The sequence below is a fragment of the Charadrius vociferus genome, unplaced genomic scaffold, assembly GCF_000708025.1.
Source record: "Charadrius vociferus isolate BGI_N301 unplaced genomic scaffold, ASM70802v2 scaffold113, whole genome shotgun sequence".
NCBI classification, from domain to species: Eukaryota; Metazoa; Chordata; class Aves; order Charadriiformes; family Charadriidae; genus Charadrius; species Charadrius vociferus.
Genome location: NW_009647755.1, coordinates 90,209 through 107,419, shown reverse-complemented (window position 1 = coordinate 107,419; position 17,211 = coordinate 90,209). Strand labels below are relative to the sequence as shown.

General features: G+C 40.6%; 1 protein-coding gene across 1 annotated transcript in view; it reads right to left on the bottom strand.

Moving 5' to 3' along the window:
• Positions 1-4,052: 4,052 nt before the first annotated feature.
• GCLC (glutamate-cysteine ligase, catalytic subunit) overlaps positions 4,053-17,211 on the bottom strand; it is a 20,461-nt gene continuing 7,302 nt past the window's right edge. The window contains exons 6-15 of the mRNA XM_009882134.1: positions 15,935-16,009; positions 14,932-15,048; positions 13,943-14,081; positions 13,294-13,406; positions 12,532-12,624; positions 11,704-11,808; positions 9,391-9,472; positions 9,191-9,294; positions 8,968-9,088; positions 4,053-4,683 (exon numbers count right to left, since the gene is read on the bottom strand). Coding sequence (XP_009880436.1) covers positions 4,478-4,683; positions 8,968-9,088; positions 9,191-9,294; positions 9,391-9,472; positions 11,704-11,808; positions 12,532-12,624; positions 13,294-13,406; positions 13,943-14,081; positions 14,932-15,048; positions 15,935-16,009 — 1,155 coding nt within the window. The 3' untranslated portion in view covers positions 4,053-4,477. The remainder of the gene's footprint in view (positions 4,684-8,967; positions 9,089-9,190; positions 9,295-9,390; positions 9,473-11,703; positions 11,809-12,531; positions 12,625-13,293; positions 13,407-13,942; positions 14,082-14,931; positions 15,049-15,934; positions 16,010-17,211) is intronic.

Genomic DNA, 17,211 nt, shown 5'->3' with positions numbered 1-17,211 from the left:
ATATGTGGAGCACTGCACAAAAAAGGAGGACAGGTTGGATCAAAACCAGAGAAATCCTTAGGTCTGATGCTTTTATTGGAGATTACTGCTCTGAATTTGCCATGCACAGCCCCTGGGGCTCCAGATCTGCCTAGGCTTTAAGCAGCCATGGCTCTCCTTGTACCCTCTGAAGCCAGTCCCATCCAGTACTGAATCCTCCTCCCCCAGTGTCAGCCTGGGGTTCCAGCACGTTTCTGGAAAGGACAAGATTTTCAGGAGGGTTCCCAGAGGCATTTTCACTTTTTTTGGTACTGTATAACCTTAAATGAGCCTCTTTATTTTCCTTTGCTTCGTTGCCTCTTCCTCTTTCCTGATTTCTTCTGTAGAATTTGGAAAGCATTTTGCTATCTCATGATGCTGTGGGGGGTTTCCGCTTCTTTGGTGTCAGTACAATATTTTGATTATATGGTGTTTTACATAAAAGAAGGCTAAGTGCCACTCTCCCCTCACCTGAGGAGTGGGGGATGCTGGAGGTGACCGTCCCAGGGGAATACATCCGCTCCCACCTCGGTACACTGAGGACACCGCAATTCAATTCATAAATTTATAGCTCCGTGAATCCCGATAGAGAAAATATTAAGCACACATAATCAGAGGGGGGGAAACCCAATATCCTACCTTCTTACAGTGACACCATGCAGGCTGCAGAAGGATGAACTGTAAAGCCACCTGGCTATGGAGAACTGCCACTGGCTGAGGTGGCCTTCCCCATCCCTGCAGCAGATCTGCTCTGCACCTGTGGCTAAAACAGGACTGACAACCCAGCGGGGCTGTGGCTCTTTCCCACTCTGTCCCCCGCAGCGAGTCGGCTGGGGGTGGGCAAGAGGGGACACAGCCGGGACAGCTGACACCAGCTGACCCACGGGGTGCCCCATAACGTCATGTTCCACTACTAAACTTGACTCCTCTCAGTGTGTGTGTTTCAGAATTGCAGGTAGGAGACGTTGCGGATGAGATTGCCTTTAATTTAAACGAGATCTCATTCCTGTAAAGCTCTCGCCAACGTGCACACTCTGGTGCCCTTCGGCCAAGGGGCACAACGAAGCGGTTACAGCAAGTCCAGCGAGGCAGAGGGGACAGGTTTGGTTGGGGTCACAGGACAGAGTCACAAAACTTGCGACTCTGCCACCTGCTCACCTCCTCCGTCAGTGTACCAGTACGCTCATCGCAAAGATCACTGTTTCCAAATGCTGTTTCTCCCCAGAGTGGCTTCAAGAAAATTCCAATGACTTCTTTCAGGCCTTGGGAGACCCCCGGTTTCTGCTGTCACGCTCAAATGGCGCATTCTTGCTTTTATTCTCTTGCAAAGCACAGGTTCTTGCACTGCTCAGCATTGCAGTCACCAGCCATCTTCCGATACCCACTGCAGCATGAGGAACTCTTCCATTTCCGTCCCCTCGTCTGCTCTCCTGGAGTAGAGAACATCCCAACCAGTGTATCTTTGCATGCATTTGTCTTTCTGTTCATCCTTAGGAGGCAGCAAGAAGGATGGGCCCGGCTCTTGCGAAAGGATGGCAGCAACCCTTTCCTGCTGAAATAACCTCAACCGCCACCGCTCCCGTGACCAGCTTCCCATGTAGCAGGAGGTCTCTCAAATTCACTACAAAACCCTATCGGCACAGCAAATATTATCCACTTAAAAATCTTAAACAAAATGACTGCAAACAAAAGATGAGGTCACCTTTCAAGAAACCTCAGTGCAGGACACTCTTTTCACAGAGGTCAGGTCCAGGTCCTCTGCAGGACCAAAGGATCGTACAAAGTTCTTGCCGCTCCACTCCCAGAAAGGCAAACTGCTTGCAGAGCTCTGTGTGCACGCAGGAGGAGCCACATTTTGAAGATTTAAGCCATGACAAAAGCATAGCTAAAATAATCCAGCAACAGACACCAGTACTCAAGTAGTTTGACTCTCAAGAGGAAACTGGGCACCAGTCTACTGTTTAAAGCATTAAGACTTCTGGAAATCACAACAGGACCTTCCAGCTGGAAACTAAGTGGAAGGCATGAAGCAAATTACTGGGGTATTTTGGTAAACCAGAACATCTGTGATCACGGGAAGTGCCATGACAGACACACTACTGAAGTCTTTGGGCAAGCAATCGGTCACCTGTCACTTCAGGTGCTTGGTGCTTCTTCCCCTCCCTTTGGTCAGGTGGCTGTCAGAGAGGTCATTATTTGACTGCAGGACCAAAAATCCCAAATTCCTAGCCCAAGGGAGTTTCTCATGCTCTCTGCAAAAGGTCAGCCAGAACTTGAGGCTTAGCCTAGGACTTGCTTCACCACCCGGGGGTGGGTGCAGATACCACACAGCGACCTCCAAGGTACATTCAAAACTAGTGGCAAAGCTTGCCCCTCCCTGCAGCAACTCTGGTTTGCCCTGCAAGGACCTTCACCGTGCCACACGTACCTTAACTCTTCATCCAGGGACAGTAAGCTGCTTAGATACCACAACCCTGGCCACCTCAACAAACAAGCAGCAGCTTTGTGTTTGATCTTTCTCATCCTTTCTGAAAAGATGCATATGAAAACTCATGAGGGCAACTTCCAGTCACAGCTTTTAGGCATCGTGACAAAATTTGCTCTCACTTACAGGACAGTAGCCACCTACTAGGCCAGAAGGGTAATAATGTCAACTGAAAAGGGGATAAGGACATGTGTTGATGCAGTACCAGCAGGAAAGCATTCTAACTTTTTTTAGGGGTCTTCCAAGTGTAGCACCTGGTGCTGTGCAGTCAGACAGATGCTACCATGAGAATGGCAAGGACTTCTCTGTTGCAGGGGTGGCAGACCATTTGCCATTAGCCCTGAGAAGTTTCACCATAAACAAAGCGAGTCTGGGTGAGACGAGCTGTACTTGCCAGGTACACAATGTCTCCTTTTCCGCATCGGAAAACGTGGGTTTAAGTCATGCAAGTGACCAACACGTACTGCAAATTTTATTTTTATTTCCTTATTACAGAAACTAAATTAGCATATGCCTACATCTTCATTAAAACAAATTCACCACCGCAGAAAAAAAAAAAAGCATTCTTTTTATTCTCTAAAGCACACCTGTGAACACAGAATAAAGTCTAATACCAGTACATAAAAGCTTCTTCTTAGTGCACCTCTTCATTGCAGTTTCTCCATTAGTTCTTTTTAAAAAAAAATCATTACACCTTAGGTATTTATATATGCTTTCATTAAACTTTACATAATCTACCCAGAACGCAATTCACTTCTAGAAGTCAGTTAGGAAGTTAAATCAAGAAGGCCCCTTAAGTTTGCTTTATTTACAAGTTGCAATGGCTAAATTTTAAATACTTTACAGTCACTCCCAGCACTGGCTCCCAATTCAAAGGATTAGTGCATTCCATGATTTCTTTATAACTATTTTCTAGAGGGGATTAAGTTATCCATACCTACAGCTATGTAGGTACCTCAGCTATCTACATAAATTACCTTATAGGAAACAAACATGCTGACAAAAATATTTATAATAATGAATGATAAATAAGAAACTCAACCTTTAGGAAGAATGGAGACAGGTGTTTGGTTTTGTGCTGCAGTCATTGTCGACTGTGGAAACAGCAGCGATGTGGGAGAAAGAGCAGTTACAGAACGAAGTCCAGAGCAGGACTCTCTGATTCCTTTGTAAGTAGTTTTATGTTCAGCTCTCATTTCTTCCTCTTTTTCACCATGTCTCCCCCGTTACTGCTTTATTAAATCATTGGGTAAATTTCTGAACTGCGCTAGCATACAAATTTACTTCAGAGGGGAAAAAAAATAACGGTGCTTCTGCAGACAGGCAGACTTGTGTTATCTGAATAAAGACAGATTCGTTCGTCTCAGTTTTACAGTTTATGAGTGGATGCAAGTCTTGTAGCAACTGAGAAACCACTGTAAAGATTAACAAATGGGATGCACATGCATTTATCTGTTCTTACATACTTTCAAAACCCAAGTGGAAGGAAGAAGTATCTGCAATTCAGGTAGGTCCAGAATTTTTTTTTTTTTTTTTTTTTTTTACACAATAAGGTAGATTACTTAGCACATTCCAGGTTAAAAAAATTACAGTAAACATTCAGTAACTGGAATGCGTATAATATACAAGTACCATTACATTTACAAAGCTGTTCAGGACAATTTTTCTTTCTAGAATAAGCATAAAAAAGTTACAAGCTAATTCACAATAACTTTAGATACAATGTTATTAAAATACATTGATGTTAATCATAAAAATATTTTACTATTTACATGTACATTGTATAAACCTTAACAATAAGAATATGCCCACTTTAGGATGCCTTAAACAAATATTTAGGCAGATTGGCCCATTTTATAGTGCAGTATCCCTGTTTTGGTCTTCACACCATGAAACTGTACCAGATTCACAGTATCTTTGCTAGTGCTTTGCTAAAAGGCTTAAACTTTATATTATTTAAAAAACATTCATTCATTACAAAGAGCCAGTTTTGTTTCCACTTTGTTTCTTATTAAATCCTACCCCTAATAGTTCAGGACACTCTGCCTGGCCTTGTGCGATTTGGTTGCATTTCCAAATAAGGCTATAATTCATTTCATCAGTTATCACGCTATCTTGCTTGTAGTCTGGATGCTGTGCGATAAATTCCCTCATCCATCGAGCAACTGTCATTAATTCTCCTGTGGGCAAGGGGAAGTCAGATTTCACAGTTTATACATCTAATTTAGCAGTACGACACCTAAAGTTCTATGCATTATATACACAATTAATGAATAGTCCACGCTTTCATGAGAAACATTCCTGCATGTATATATATATTTTTAAATATGGCTAAACTGCAGGCATAAGTAAGCTGACATAGAGTCTAAAACCCATTCGCCCAAACTTTCAGGTGTTGTAATGAGACAGTGCAGAGAGATGTCGCTACTGGAACAGGTTGTATAGCAAACAGGTCACCAACAGGTTGTATAGCAAAAGGCCTTAAACATGTCATTTAACAGAGAATCGGGCTGAGATGAACCAATAGACACCTCTACAACAACTACACATATATATAACAATGTTGTAGTCGATCCATCCAACTCAGCTGCTAGCTTTGTTCTGCCTACCTTGACTAATTATTCTTTCTCCCTCTGGCAGCTCCCCTAGCAGAAAATAGCCAAGTTCCTGATTATACCAACTCCTGGTTTGACACACTGCCTCTGCGTCACCATGCTGTCCACAGGGCAGTCAGCAGGTGCCTAAGGGCCCCCAACACTTCCATACGGGGTCATCAAATGGCACACACCACTTGAAGACCACCTGCATCCCTATAAAGTAGGAGCTGGAGGCCAGCTGGACAGTGTTTAGGTTACTGAATCTTGCTCCTGAATGCAGCATATGCAAGCAAACCTTAACTAGTACAAGTTTAAGGTAACTCTGACAGTAAGACATTAAGGTAGGCTGATGGGATGCTCGAAGAGCCTAGAAAAACTTTCATTGCTAGCTACTGGAACCTCAGTGTCCTTGTAAGAGTGGAAAGAGTCAAGGGCTTTCACTACAAAAATCTTTGGTTTAAGAGTATTATAAAAAGCAAGAGGAATCAAGTTAGGGAAAGCACAGAGGAACACACAAATAAAAAGTAAAAAGCATCCAAGGCAGTTTATAGACCAGTGCTTTTGAAAAGCAATACATGAACACAAATCAGAAAAATTGCAAAAAATACAGGAAAAAAAGGCAGAATAAAAAAAGGTTATTAGAAACAAAAATGTCCCTCAAAAACCACAAGTGATGTTTTAAAGAAAAGAGGCCAGAGTTTACACTTCTATACAAAAAGAAGGCAGAAAAAAAAAATACCTAAGAAGCATTATTTGTTGAAGGCACTAAAAACTCACACGAAAACTTTCTCAAACCAACGAGAAGCAGGGGGCCTGCAAGAAAATTGGTGGGACCGGGAAATGAGTAGAGCTGAGCATAAAGAGACATTTTTGGAGTGAAAGCCACTGCACCAGTGCAGGAGGAGATGGAAGAGCAGTCCAGTTAACACCAACACAGACACCTAGTGGTCAGGCAGCCCAATCACACCCCATCCTTTGTACCGGTGTAAATCTGCACCACCTTCATCGTGAACACAGCGTGCAGCTCTCAAAGAACATACAAGCAACGGGAAAAGGCACCACAGACTGACAAAAGGTGTGAGAACTTCCAAGCGAGCAGAGACAAGACAAAGGGAATTGCAAGTTTGGAAGCAACAATGTACCTGAGAAGTTTGCAAAATCATGAATGCTGATGAGAAGTGAGTAGAGAAACATTATCCTACAATGCAGGAACTAGAAGGCATATAATGAAATAACTGGGAAGAACATTTAAACATGCAAAACTACAGGAATTAAGTTTTTCATAGAGCATATAAAAGAACTGTGGCATTTCTTATTAAATGACTTTATGAGGACCACAAGTGTAACTGCTTCAAGAAGGGTAAGGCAACAATTACGGAAATAATGTTTGTGAATGGTCATTAAGCACCATGATTACTGCACCACCTTCAGCCGAGAAAGCACCTACACTGCAGACCACCAGGAACCAGGACAGGACACCAGGACAAGGACCACTTGATGCTGCTATCTTAATGCCGCTTTCATTAATATTTGGTGGTGGTCAGCAGCTGCTGCCTTCCTAGCAAACCTGTAGTCTCACTGAGCGGTGGCAGTCACACCGTAGCTAGATGGAGACCAGGAGGGCAATACCTAGCTGTGCTGCGAGACAAGATGCGACTGAATCACAGATGAACTATGTCAGGGCAAGGTTAAAGCCACAGCAGCCACAGTGCCAGTGTTTAACTCTCATGAGTGCTCTGTGCTCACCAGTTGAGGAGAGAAATCTGAAAAATAGCCATTCTCATGCTAGACAGGCTGCAGTTGAGGAACATTTAAGATTGAGAGTAAACAGGAATAATTCAAAGCTCACAACTGAGAAACATCATGGCACAGTAATACAATACCTAATGCATTTAATTCTGTGAATTTAGTTCTTGTGAATCATCATTTAAAAATCATTTCAGTTCAATGGAGTTAAGATATAAACCCTAGATTCTTATCTACATCACTCCCACACCTTTTAGGTCTGTGTAAATACACAAGCTGACTTTTGCAATGCCTGCAATTTTGCACCAGGTAGCAAAGCTGTTCTTTGTCTACTGCCTCCAGCTCTGGAGCCCCCAACATAGGAAAGACATGGACCTGTTGGAGCGGATCCAGAGGAGGACCATGAAGATGATCAGAGGGCTGGAGCATCTCTCCTATGAGGACAGGCTGAGAGAGTTGGGGTTGTTTAGCCTGGAGAAGAGAAGACTCCAGGGAGATCTTACAGCAGCTTTCCAGTATCTGAAAGCTGGAGAGGGCCTTTTTACAAGGGCTTGTAGAGATAGGACGAGGGGGAATGGCTTCAAACTGGAAGAGGGGAGATTTAGGTTAGATATCAGGAAGAAATTTTTCACTACAAGGATGGTAAGGCACTGGAACAGGTTGCCCAGGGAAGTTGTGGATGCCCCATCCCTGGAGGTGTTCAAGGCCAGGCTGGATGGGGCTTTGAGCAACCTGGTCTAGTGGGAGGTATCCCCTGCCCATGGCAAGGGGGCTGGAACTAGATGATCTTTAAGGTCCCTTCCAACCCAAACCATTCTATAATTCTACGATTCTTTGGAAGGGCAACAGCTGCCACAGGGTATCGAGCCCAGGTCATTAGCTCTTCAAAAAAACCCCTCTGATTTAGGTATTCCTTGTTTTTTCAACAGCATTTTTCTGAAAGGAAAAAACGAACCCAACAACAAACGATGGAATATTTTGAAAGTATTGCTATTTTGAGGGCTGATGTGCCTCAGACGTTTTCTTCCTGCCAGCTTCTCTTCCCTCCCTCAGTTAAGCCAAGCATCAAATTCCTGTCTACATTACCTGAGGGACAGAAGCCTCCTACAAACAAGCAGCCTTAGGAAAGAACATTTACAGTGAAAGATGTAATTAATTAAAACTTGTTACCATTCAGAAGTACTGCTGAAGTACTAAATTACCAGGCAAGAGGAAGTCCCTATTTCCACCTCAGCTTTAAAAAGGGCTTTACATAGAAGCTTCTACAGCAGTTTTCAAGAATTAAGAAGGAATGCAACACTTTAGTTTAAAACTGGGGAGAAGAAAAAAAGTGTCTTGACCTATGAGACTAAGATTAACTGTCTAGCTACATTTACAGCAGGGCAGGCATACAAGGAATTTGCACATAGAAAGGTACAAAGCTGCTGCAGACTGTGCTATGCACCCAGTTCTGAATTAAAGTTTAGCCTGCATCTTTTACTCATTATACTGCTGCAGTTTAAAAAGGAGCATAAAAGAGTCATTATAACACCCGTCTTCAAAAACACTGCAACATGGGGAAGACAGGGGAAGAGCCTGGTTTGCTCTGCCTTGGAGGAGTTCAGCTACTTACAGAAGGGCTTTCTTATCAGGGAGCTAAAGACTAGGTCCCGTACTCTAGCATACCAGAATTTAGTCTTATCAGTCCTTTGGAGTCACACCAGTAACACCAGGGAATCAGATCCAGCCTCCCATACTCTTACAATGCTCAAGTGACAGGCAAGGGGATTAGTATATGTGCAAACTACTACAAAGTGGACAAAACACTGGCAAAAGTAGCAGTAAGTGGTGCTGAAAATAGAAATCTTGGATTGGAGATACAATTACAGCTTGGAGAACAGTATAACTGTATCAATTGCTCCTAATTTAAGTTCTAAAATGGATCATGAAACATTTATAATCAGAATTAGACAACCAGATTTAAGCCAGAGAACACACTCCAGTCCTTTGCTCCTACGATTCAACACTTAACCAGCCAGCCACAGCTGCCACCAAGTTTTACCCAACTGAAAACTAGAGAACAGCTCAATTACTAAGTAGAAAAATGCCAAGAAAATCAACGTCCAAAAGTGTCAAACGTACCAGATGCTCTCTTTTTTATTAACTTCAGGTAGTTTAGGATGGTGCACCTTGTGTCCACATCCACTTCCATGTTTTCAAGATAGGAATTCAAAATAGGGATCAAACCAGGAAAGACTCCTTCCTGTGTAAGAGAACAGAGTCAGCATAAAACACGCTCGATCTGGTTTCTGGGAGGGCGGAATGGAGGGGAAAGTTGTGTGTTCCAGGTAGAAGAGGCTATGACCTTCCCATTGATAATTGTATCAATGCTCATTAAGGTGTACTCTTCTGCATCAGTGCCTGTCCCGTTCTGTGCAGAGCCACATCCATCCACAACAGCATTTCCACCTTCATTGGTGACAAAGGGAAAGGAAGAAACGGTTAGAAAGCAAGAGATGCACTAAACACCCACAACAGCGTTAATCAGATTTCTTGTTGTGATACCTTTGCAAATATCTTTTCTGAAGTAAAACATTCCCTGACGGACAGCATCTCTTTTCTGGGCCACCTTCATGTTTTCATCCACCTGGCAAAAGAAGTATTTCAGAGATTTGTGACATTTTAGAAAATTCTCCCAAACCATCATATTTTGGTCTTATTAGTTGAAACATCTACTATTTTTTCTTATTATTTCATCACACAAGGCCAAGCTGTGGACCTAAGTTTTATTTCATTCTTCAGGGGTCCCAGGCAAAACCACAAAGAGATGATGTTTTATGAAATTGTCTCCAGCAGAAAAGGCAACGGTATTATCTTAGAACATGCTCTTTTAAGTTTGGATGAAAACACAGGAACAGCTGTGATTAACAGGCTGCATCCCACCTGGGAGACTTCTTTGCATATTTAGATGCAATTTAAATGAGTACATAAGAAGAAAGTTGCCATTTCCCTAGCTGTAGTTTGTCGCTTTTATTAACAGAATCACTGAAGTCTTTAAAAGAGTTATTACTGTATTAAATGCACTTTCAGAAACAGAATTCCAGTAACTTCGTATGGGAATTGTATCTATTCCACACCCGAACACCTGCTAGAGAGTTAGATAAACTTAGACTGCTAGTAAAGATGTTTTAAATTGCAGGCTTCTCAAAAAGTCTACAAACTACAAATCACTGCTCATATGCTCTGCAAATGACATAAGCATCGCTGTGTCTTTTTGGACAGATGATTTCACCCAAGTTCTTTGGTGCGTATGTTCTCAGGGAATTAACATCACAGAGCTTTCGGACATTAGATTTACTGTATTGTCTTCAGAAGAAGGGATATGATTTCCCGAATTCTTTGTTTGACCTTTAATTAAAGCCAATGCAGAATATTCACTTACTTCTTACCTTTCGAAGCTTTGCTTTCAAAAATCTGTTTTCGTTCATTTTATATTATGAAACCTATTTACCCAACAGGCTGTTTTGAAAGTTCGAAAGAACTCCAGTCCTAGCTGACGGGAGTACAACCGCACTCAAATCAGACAGCAAAGATTAGTGTGAGATTAGCCCCATAACCCCGTATTATTTTACATGAAAGAGGCAGGCTTACCAATGGTTGTGCAATTCTGCGTTGCATTACCTGCCAAATTGCTTGGCAAGCTCAAACAATTTTATGCCCCTCTAGCCCCCCCAACTCTGTTCAGGTTCTTTCAGCACCTGATCTCTTTTTCAGTCTGAACTGGAATTCATTAGCTAAAAATTTTGCGCTTTTGAGACATTCCAAATAACAATGGAATTATACAATGTCAGTGCTAAATCGCCACATTATTTATGAAGTCGGAACTCCCTGACACCAGGAAGAGAATTTCTCTTTTCAGAGATCATACCAACTGTATGGCACGATTACAGTTAATTGACAACTTCAGTATTTTTCTCTATTTTTGTTAAAAGCACTAAGAAAAGCCACAGGATACTACTGCTATGCTATAGCCAGTGCTGGCAGTATTTTCTAGAATACAGTCCATCAGAAGCCTTCTGAACTACAAGACCTAATCTAAAGTTACCTATAACACTGCAGGACCATCCATTTAAAAAGACATTTTCTGGTCAGATGTCTCAGAAAGAAGACATGCAGGGACAGTTTCACCCCAAACAGTTCAACAATTGTGAGGACGAGGTTAAGGAAAAAAGCACATTTTGCATGGCTGGTCTGTCCAAACACAAGTCACAGTCATGACTGGAATCAGCAGTATTTGTTTTCACTCAAATGCTGTCTCACACTACGCATAGAATCATAGAGTGCTTAGAGTTGGAAGTGATCCTAAAGATCTCCTAGTTCCAACCCCCCTGCCACAGGCAGGGACACCTTCCACTCCTTTCCCTCTCCACCGGATACAAACATGATAGAGAGTAAGAATATGAGACATAGGCAACAGCGGTGTTAAAATAAATATCTAAAGTTTTTATTTTGACATGCACAAGTTATTGTCCCTACATGTAAAATGGGGGAAACACGCCCTTTCCCAGTTTCAAAACAGCCTTGTGACAATGGTATTTCTCAAAATTTCTGCAGCAGTCAGACACTATTAGGCACCACAGAAATTCCCACAGTATTTATCTATAAGCTTAATGACATGACACAGCAGTAAAATATTTGTTTAATACTGTAGAGATGAAATTGATTCAAAAGACTGGTACAGATGAAAACTGACCGAAAGAGAGAAATGGCTGTTCTGTAAGTGTACGAATATTAGTTCCTAGCTTGCAGAGGATAAAAATCAGTCTTGATGCCACTACATTGCATTTAGCTCCAATAGATCTGGTCTTTCACACCTACCTTAGACAAAGGAATGAGAAAATCCAGTTTGTATGACAGAATCACTCTGGTTAGCAATACGACAAACACAACATATGCAGAGTTTTCGAAGTCTGTTAACTGGACCTAGACATGAAAGGATTAAACTACTTTAGTGGTAACACACTCATGGTACGTAGATAAATATCTGGGAGAGTTTAAAACAGTTTGATTTGCACATTCCCGTTGGTACTTGTATTTACACATGTTCTACTAGCAGAGATGGCGATGCACGAGCTGGAATCATCAGCAGTGACTTCAAATGCACAACACATGCACACACTTCAAACTCAACCCTTTAATCCAATGCCAAAACACACTTGTGTTTCAAAAGTATCTAATAACCTGTGCCTTCAGGCTCTCTGTGTAATTACAAATGTATAATAGTTTTTAAATTCCCACTTTAAAGGGATTAAATTCAGAGAGCTCAGAAATAGACAGCTATAAAGTAACTTGTAAAAAACAAAACAATGACAGTGGAATTGTTCAGCACCAGGAAAAGTACTGCAGAAATACAGTCCTTAGAAGCTAAATGGGGCTTTATTTACTGTTGCTTTAATACAAGCCTAATTCCTTTCCCCATCCGCCTAAATCCATTAGCATGCTTTGCTGTGCGGCAGTGGATTCTCCTGTCAGTTACATTCCCACAGTCCATGTCTGATTAAACACTGCTGTCCACTTCACTTGCATCTAGCAATTCAGAGGGGAGAAAACACAGCATAAGTAATAAGGGCTCGATACTGGATGGCAGAATGCCTGGTACTTTTCCACTTAAAAGAAAAGTTTTGTGCATACAGATGCCTTCCTTACCTCCATAGGTCTGAATTCCACTCTCCATCCAATATCTGAGTTTGGAGGAGGTGGCTTAAACCTCATTGTCTGCCAGTTTGTAGATTGAATATTCTGCAAAGCACATGAAATGATCTGTCACAATCAAGATATGCATCATTCTATAATAAATAAATAAATAAAAGCAGATAACTAAAGTTGTAATATTTTCCCTGGAACAGCCTATGAAGTTAAAGAAGCGCTTCCAAACTAAGTGGCATGACTTCCTATAAACAACAGTATAACTACCCATCCTAGACGCAAATACGCTTTCTTATGCTCTTTTGTTTGAGGATCATGTGTAAGATACTAGGGGGCTGAGATTTAGCTGACTTTTTTTTAATGAAGGGTTGATGCACCCCAAACTAAAAATACCTAATATTACCACAGCTGTTATTTCATAAAGCTGTGTCAGAGAGACTTTATATGTAAATGCCATACAAAACAGTTTTTAGGAAGCCATAAAAATAGATGGTTCCCCATAACACTTATATGCACAGTTATAATTTGGGGCCTTCATATTTTATTTGGTTTAAAGTATAAGCCACCACCTTCTCCCAAACAAATGATAAACCAAAGAAATAAATGTGCTTATAACTGCAAAGATGCTAAAGAACTACTTGAAGTGAAGAGTTCAGGGAAAAAAAGTCTTAGCTAATATAGCCATCCTCCAATGAAGCAGTTCTATAAAGAATAAGCATTTTTATGTATATATTTATTAAATTCCTCTAAATCAGACACAACCTCAAAATGGTCGGATTCATTTGCATCATCTAGATGTATTTTCTCCTCAAACAAAGTCAATGGGTCTCGAATGAACAAGTGTGCAATATGCTGTGCCAAAAGGTGGTCAATACCTACAAAATGAAAATTCAAACAAACAATTCACACATGGCAAAGCAGGTTCTAGGAAACGATTTGTTCTACAAGACTGAAAACTTTCAACTCTGCAATACTACCTCAACCCACCACATCCTGTTGAAGTTTAAACGATGACTTTGGGAAGGAAGGAAATGACCAAAGAGAAGAAAAAACAAAAAAAAAGAACAGGTTCTTGTTTGGAAATGGCAGCTGAATATTGGTGTGGCTGCCTTTCTTCCTGTTTTCTGATGCACCTCTGTGCCATCTTCCCTAAATCAGTTCTCCTCTCTCCATAAAGATAAAACATTAATGCATCAAACACTGAGCTTCTCAAGCTGGAATTAGGGACAGTTTCTGTTACAAATGAATACTTCTAAAAAAATTCTCAAGACCACGCTACACAGATACTTCCTGAGTAGGAGTCACTCTGAGCGATGTACAATGATTGAAACAAACAAGAACGAAAACGTAAAATATTCCCACACACTGCAAGCATAATTCTTAACCTGCTCGTAATGAAGCAAACACTTACCTTCCTTTATTAGGCGCTCGTAGATATCTTTGTCTATTGTCAAATCAATGTCATTGTATTTCTCACCACATTCAGATAGATAACTGTCTATGGAATCATATCTGGATTTACTGATTCTATAATGGTTGTTCTTCAGTGGCTATATAATTTAAGAATACAATATTTTAACAGCTTGTTAACAAAGTTACCTAAGTTTTGCTCACTAATGACACTTATGTGAGAATTATAACCTGTTTAAAAAAACCCTACAGCCTCAATTAAAATTATTCAAAGCACGAGTCTTAAATAGGCTTAATAGAAAGCGATCCTGCAATTATGACTATTCTGTTTGCAGATGTATGTATCTGAGTGAAAAAAGTCATTACACATTGACTAGAATTCTCTAAAAGTGGAAACATTTTCCTAGTGTAACATAACCATTACCCCAAGTACCTGGAAAGTGTTATTATACCTGTTGCAACACATACCAATAGTTTCACTATGTGCACATTGTTACATATGCTTTTAAAATGGGTAGTTCAAGAAATATTTCAAGTAGATTTTTTAGATTTTTTTTTTATTGTCTATAATTTTGTAAGTGCCTTGAATGCCAACTCCTGGTTAGAGAAATTGCTTAAGTTCAAGTTCTGACAACTGGCTCTTTTCACATAGTTCTAGTTTATAATACTGGATTACTCAGCAGCACCTGCCTTTTGCATTTTGGGCTCAAGCCCAGACTGGGAAGTTTCATCACAGGGGGACTTTTTAGCAAGTGGTGGAGGCGTAAGTGGAGTTCTAATGGGATTCCATACCTAACTAAAAATATATATTTGCTAATGTAAACCGTACAACCAAGGCGAATGTTTATACCACCTCTCCTATATTTACCACAAAGACTGCCACGTTCCCTTGTTAGGGATTCTGATGAGCACAAAGAGAATTTGACACTAAAGGATATTTAACTTTTTTGCCTGAAAAAACACAGACATCTATTACCTAACATTACTTACCTCTAGGCCTCTCTCTTCTCGTGTTCGATCATCTACAGATGCAGAGATTACTCCCCAGCGACAGTCAATATCAGACACATAGCCTCTGTAGAATGGAGATGCAGCACTCAACGCCATCTAAAATAAACCAGCATGATATGAAAGGACAAGCCAAGGAACCAAAAGCAAAACACAACCCCACTGGAAAAGGAAACTTGCTGGTCCAGAAGTAACTGAAGTATATACTTCAGTTTAATGTACAGCCAAAGTACATTACAAAGTACAACCACAAATCTCTCAACTGCTATCTCCAGAAAATGCCTAGATGAATAGTTAGCATTACTGAAGCGGCACCGGACACTCTCCAGATTTATTACCTCTACAGATCAGCATTTAAGGAACACAAATATGATATAGGCAGAAGCAACTTTGTAACAAATCAGCAAGTATTCTGCTCACACACTTCCAAACTCTGGAAGTCCATCTGGCAATCTTTTTGTTTATTTTTGTTTGACTAAGCACCTTAGCAAAACAGCTGGAACGTACCTCACTCAGAGAAGGATCTGCTCATCACCTAGACCAGACAACTATTTTATTTTTATAACACCTGTTATAAACACCTGTTTATGACCATGTGCTTACAAAAGGGACAGATTTAAACAACTTAAGCTGAAACCCTCTGTCAGACTAAAGCTGAAAAATTAAAAATTAAGGAGTGAGTTTGTCTTGTTTTCACAAAAAACTGCCCCAAATTTATTTCTAGAACTACTTATCAAGAGTCTCGTTCACATGGAAAGGAGGGCAGAGAGAAGAAACAGACATCATCTGTTTTGCGGTGTCATCTGGACATTAAATAAATCACACTGCTCATGTGACAATCTAGCAAGAGACTGACTTCTTCCAGAGTACCAAATTTGTGAGTAGCATTCAAGTTTGGTTTTTTAAATTTGATTTTTTTTTTTTTTTAACCATGTAGTGGCTTTCACACAACGAATAGCTGATGTGACAGAAGTTCATTACTTACCACAATGGGACAGATCGTGGCCAGCTGATCATAGAGATACCTTGCTTCAGAAATGCTGCAAGCCTGGAATGTTACCTGTTGGAAGCAGTACAATTGCTGTCACATTTTCTATAATTATAGTGCAAGCACAGCCTTCCTAAATTTAGAATCAGTGATATAATAAAACATTAAATATAAAGAATTTTAAGGGTTGGGTTGTTGGTTTTTTTTTTTGTTTGGTTTGCGTGGAGTTTTTTGTGTGGCCTCCCACCGCCCAATTCTTGGACAAACTTTTGCCCCATCTATCAGCAGCATTTATAGCACAAGCTCATTTCCGCACCATTTCCATGTTCATTAAAAGATTTCAGACCACAATGTTTCAGCTGTGAGGCTAAATATACAAACATTTGTGAGAACCAAAGAAAACTTAGTTAACACCTACAATACACATGGGTCAGTAATGCACCTTCAGGAAATAAGCCAGGAATCTACCTACTTAGAACAACAGTCAGAAACTATTGTAGATGTAACATTTGTTTTATATGACTGCTAATCCTGTTTTAAAGAATATTTTAAGACACCTCTGTGTGATCCTGCCTAACTGTGAAAAAGTAAGTATCTTTGTGCCTACTGTAACTTTTGTTTAACAAAAAAAAAAAACGTCCAGTTTTGCCTGTATTAGAGACCAGGACACAGCAAAAGATGGAAAAGAAATGCTATTTGCAGAAGCCATTAATGATGTGGAAGCCCTACCACACATATAGGCCACTGGAAAATACAACGTCTTTGCAAAATTTGGTGAAATTTGCTCAGAGCAGCATCAAATATGAGACACATTTCTAGCAGCAGACCTTAACTCTCCAGACTTCCTAAACTGACACTTTATGCATTTTAAAAATGCAAAGGGGGATCAATCACCTCAAAACTGTTAGGAGATGCTAAACAGATTAAAAGCTGCTCTCTCCTTCTTTGCAGTTTACATATTCATAGAACAGAGGGTAACTTAGATGGGAGTGTACGCCTGTACCACTAGCATAATATTGTGCAACAGGCTTCAGCTTTAAAATCACCATCGCTGCTTGTTGTCCTGAAGAACACCAGCCGAACACAGGTTTCTTCTTCCATGGATTACAAATAGAGAGTCCCACAAAACACACAGGTTCTTCTCAGTCTGCCACTGAAACCCAACCCAACCCCAAGTAAGCTTTAAAAAAAAAAAAACAAACCAACACAACACACTACCAACCAACAAAAAAGACCAAAAAGCCCCAAACTCCCGAGCTCATTGGTGGGCTCAG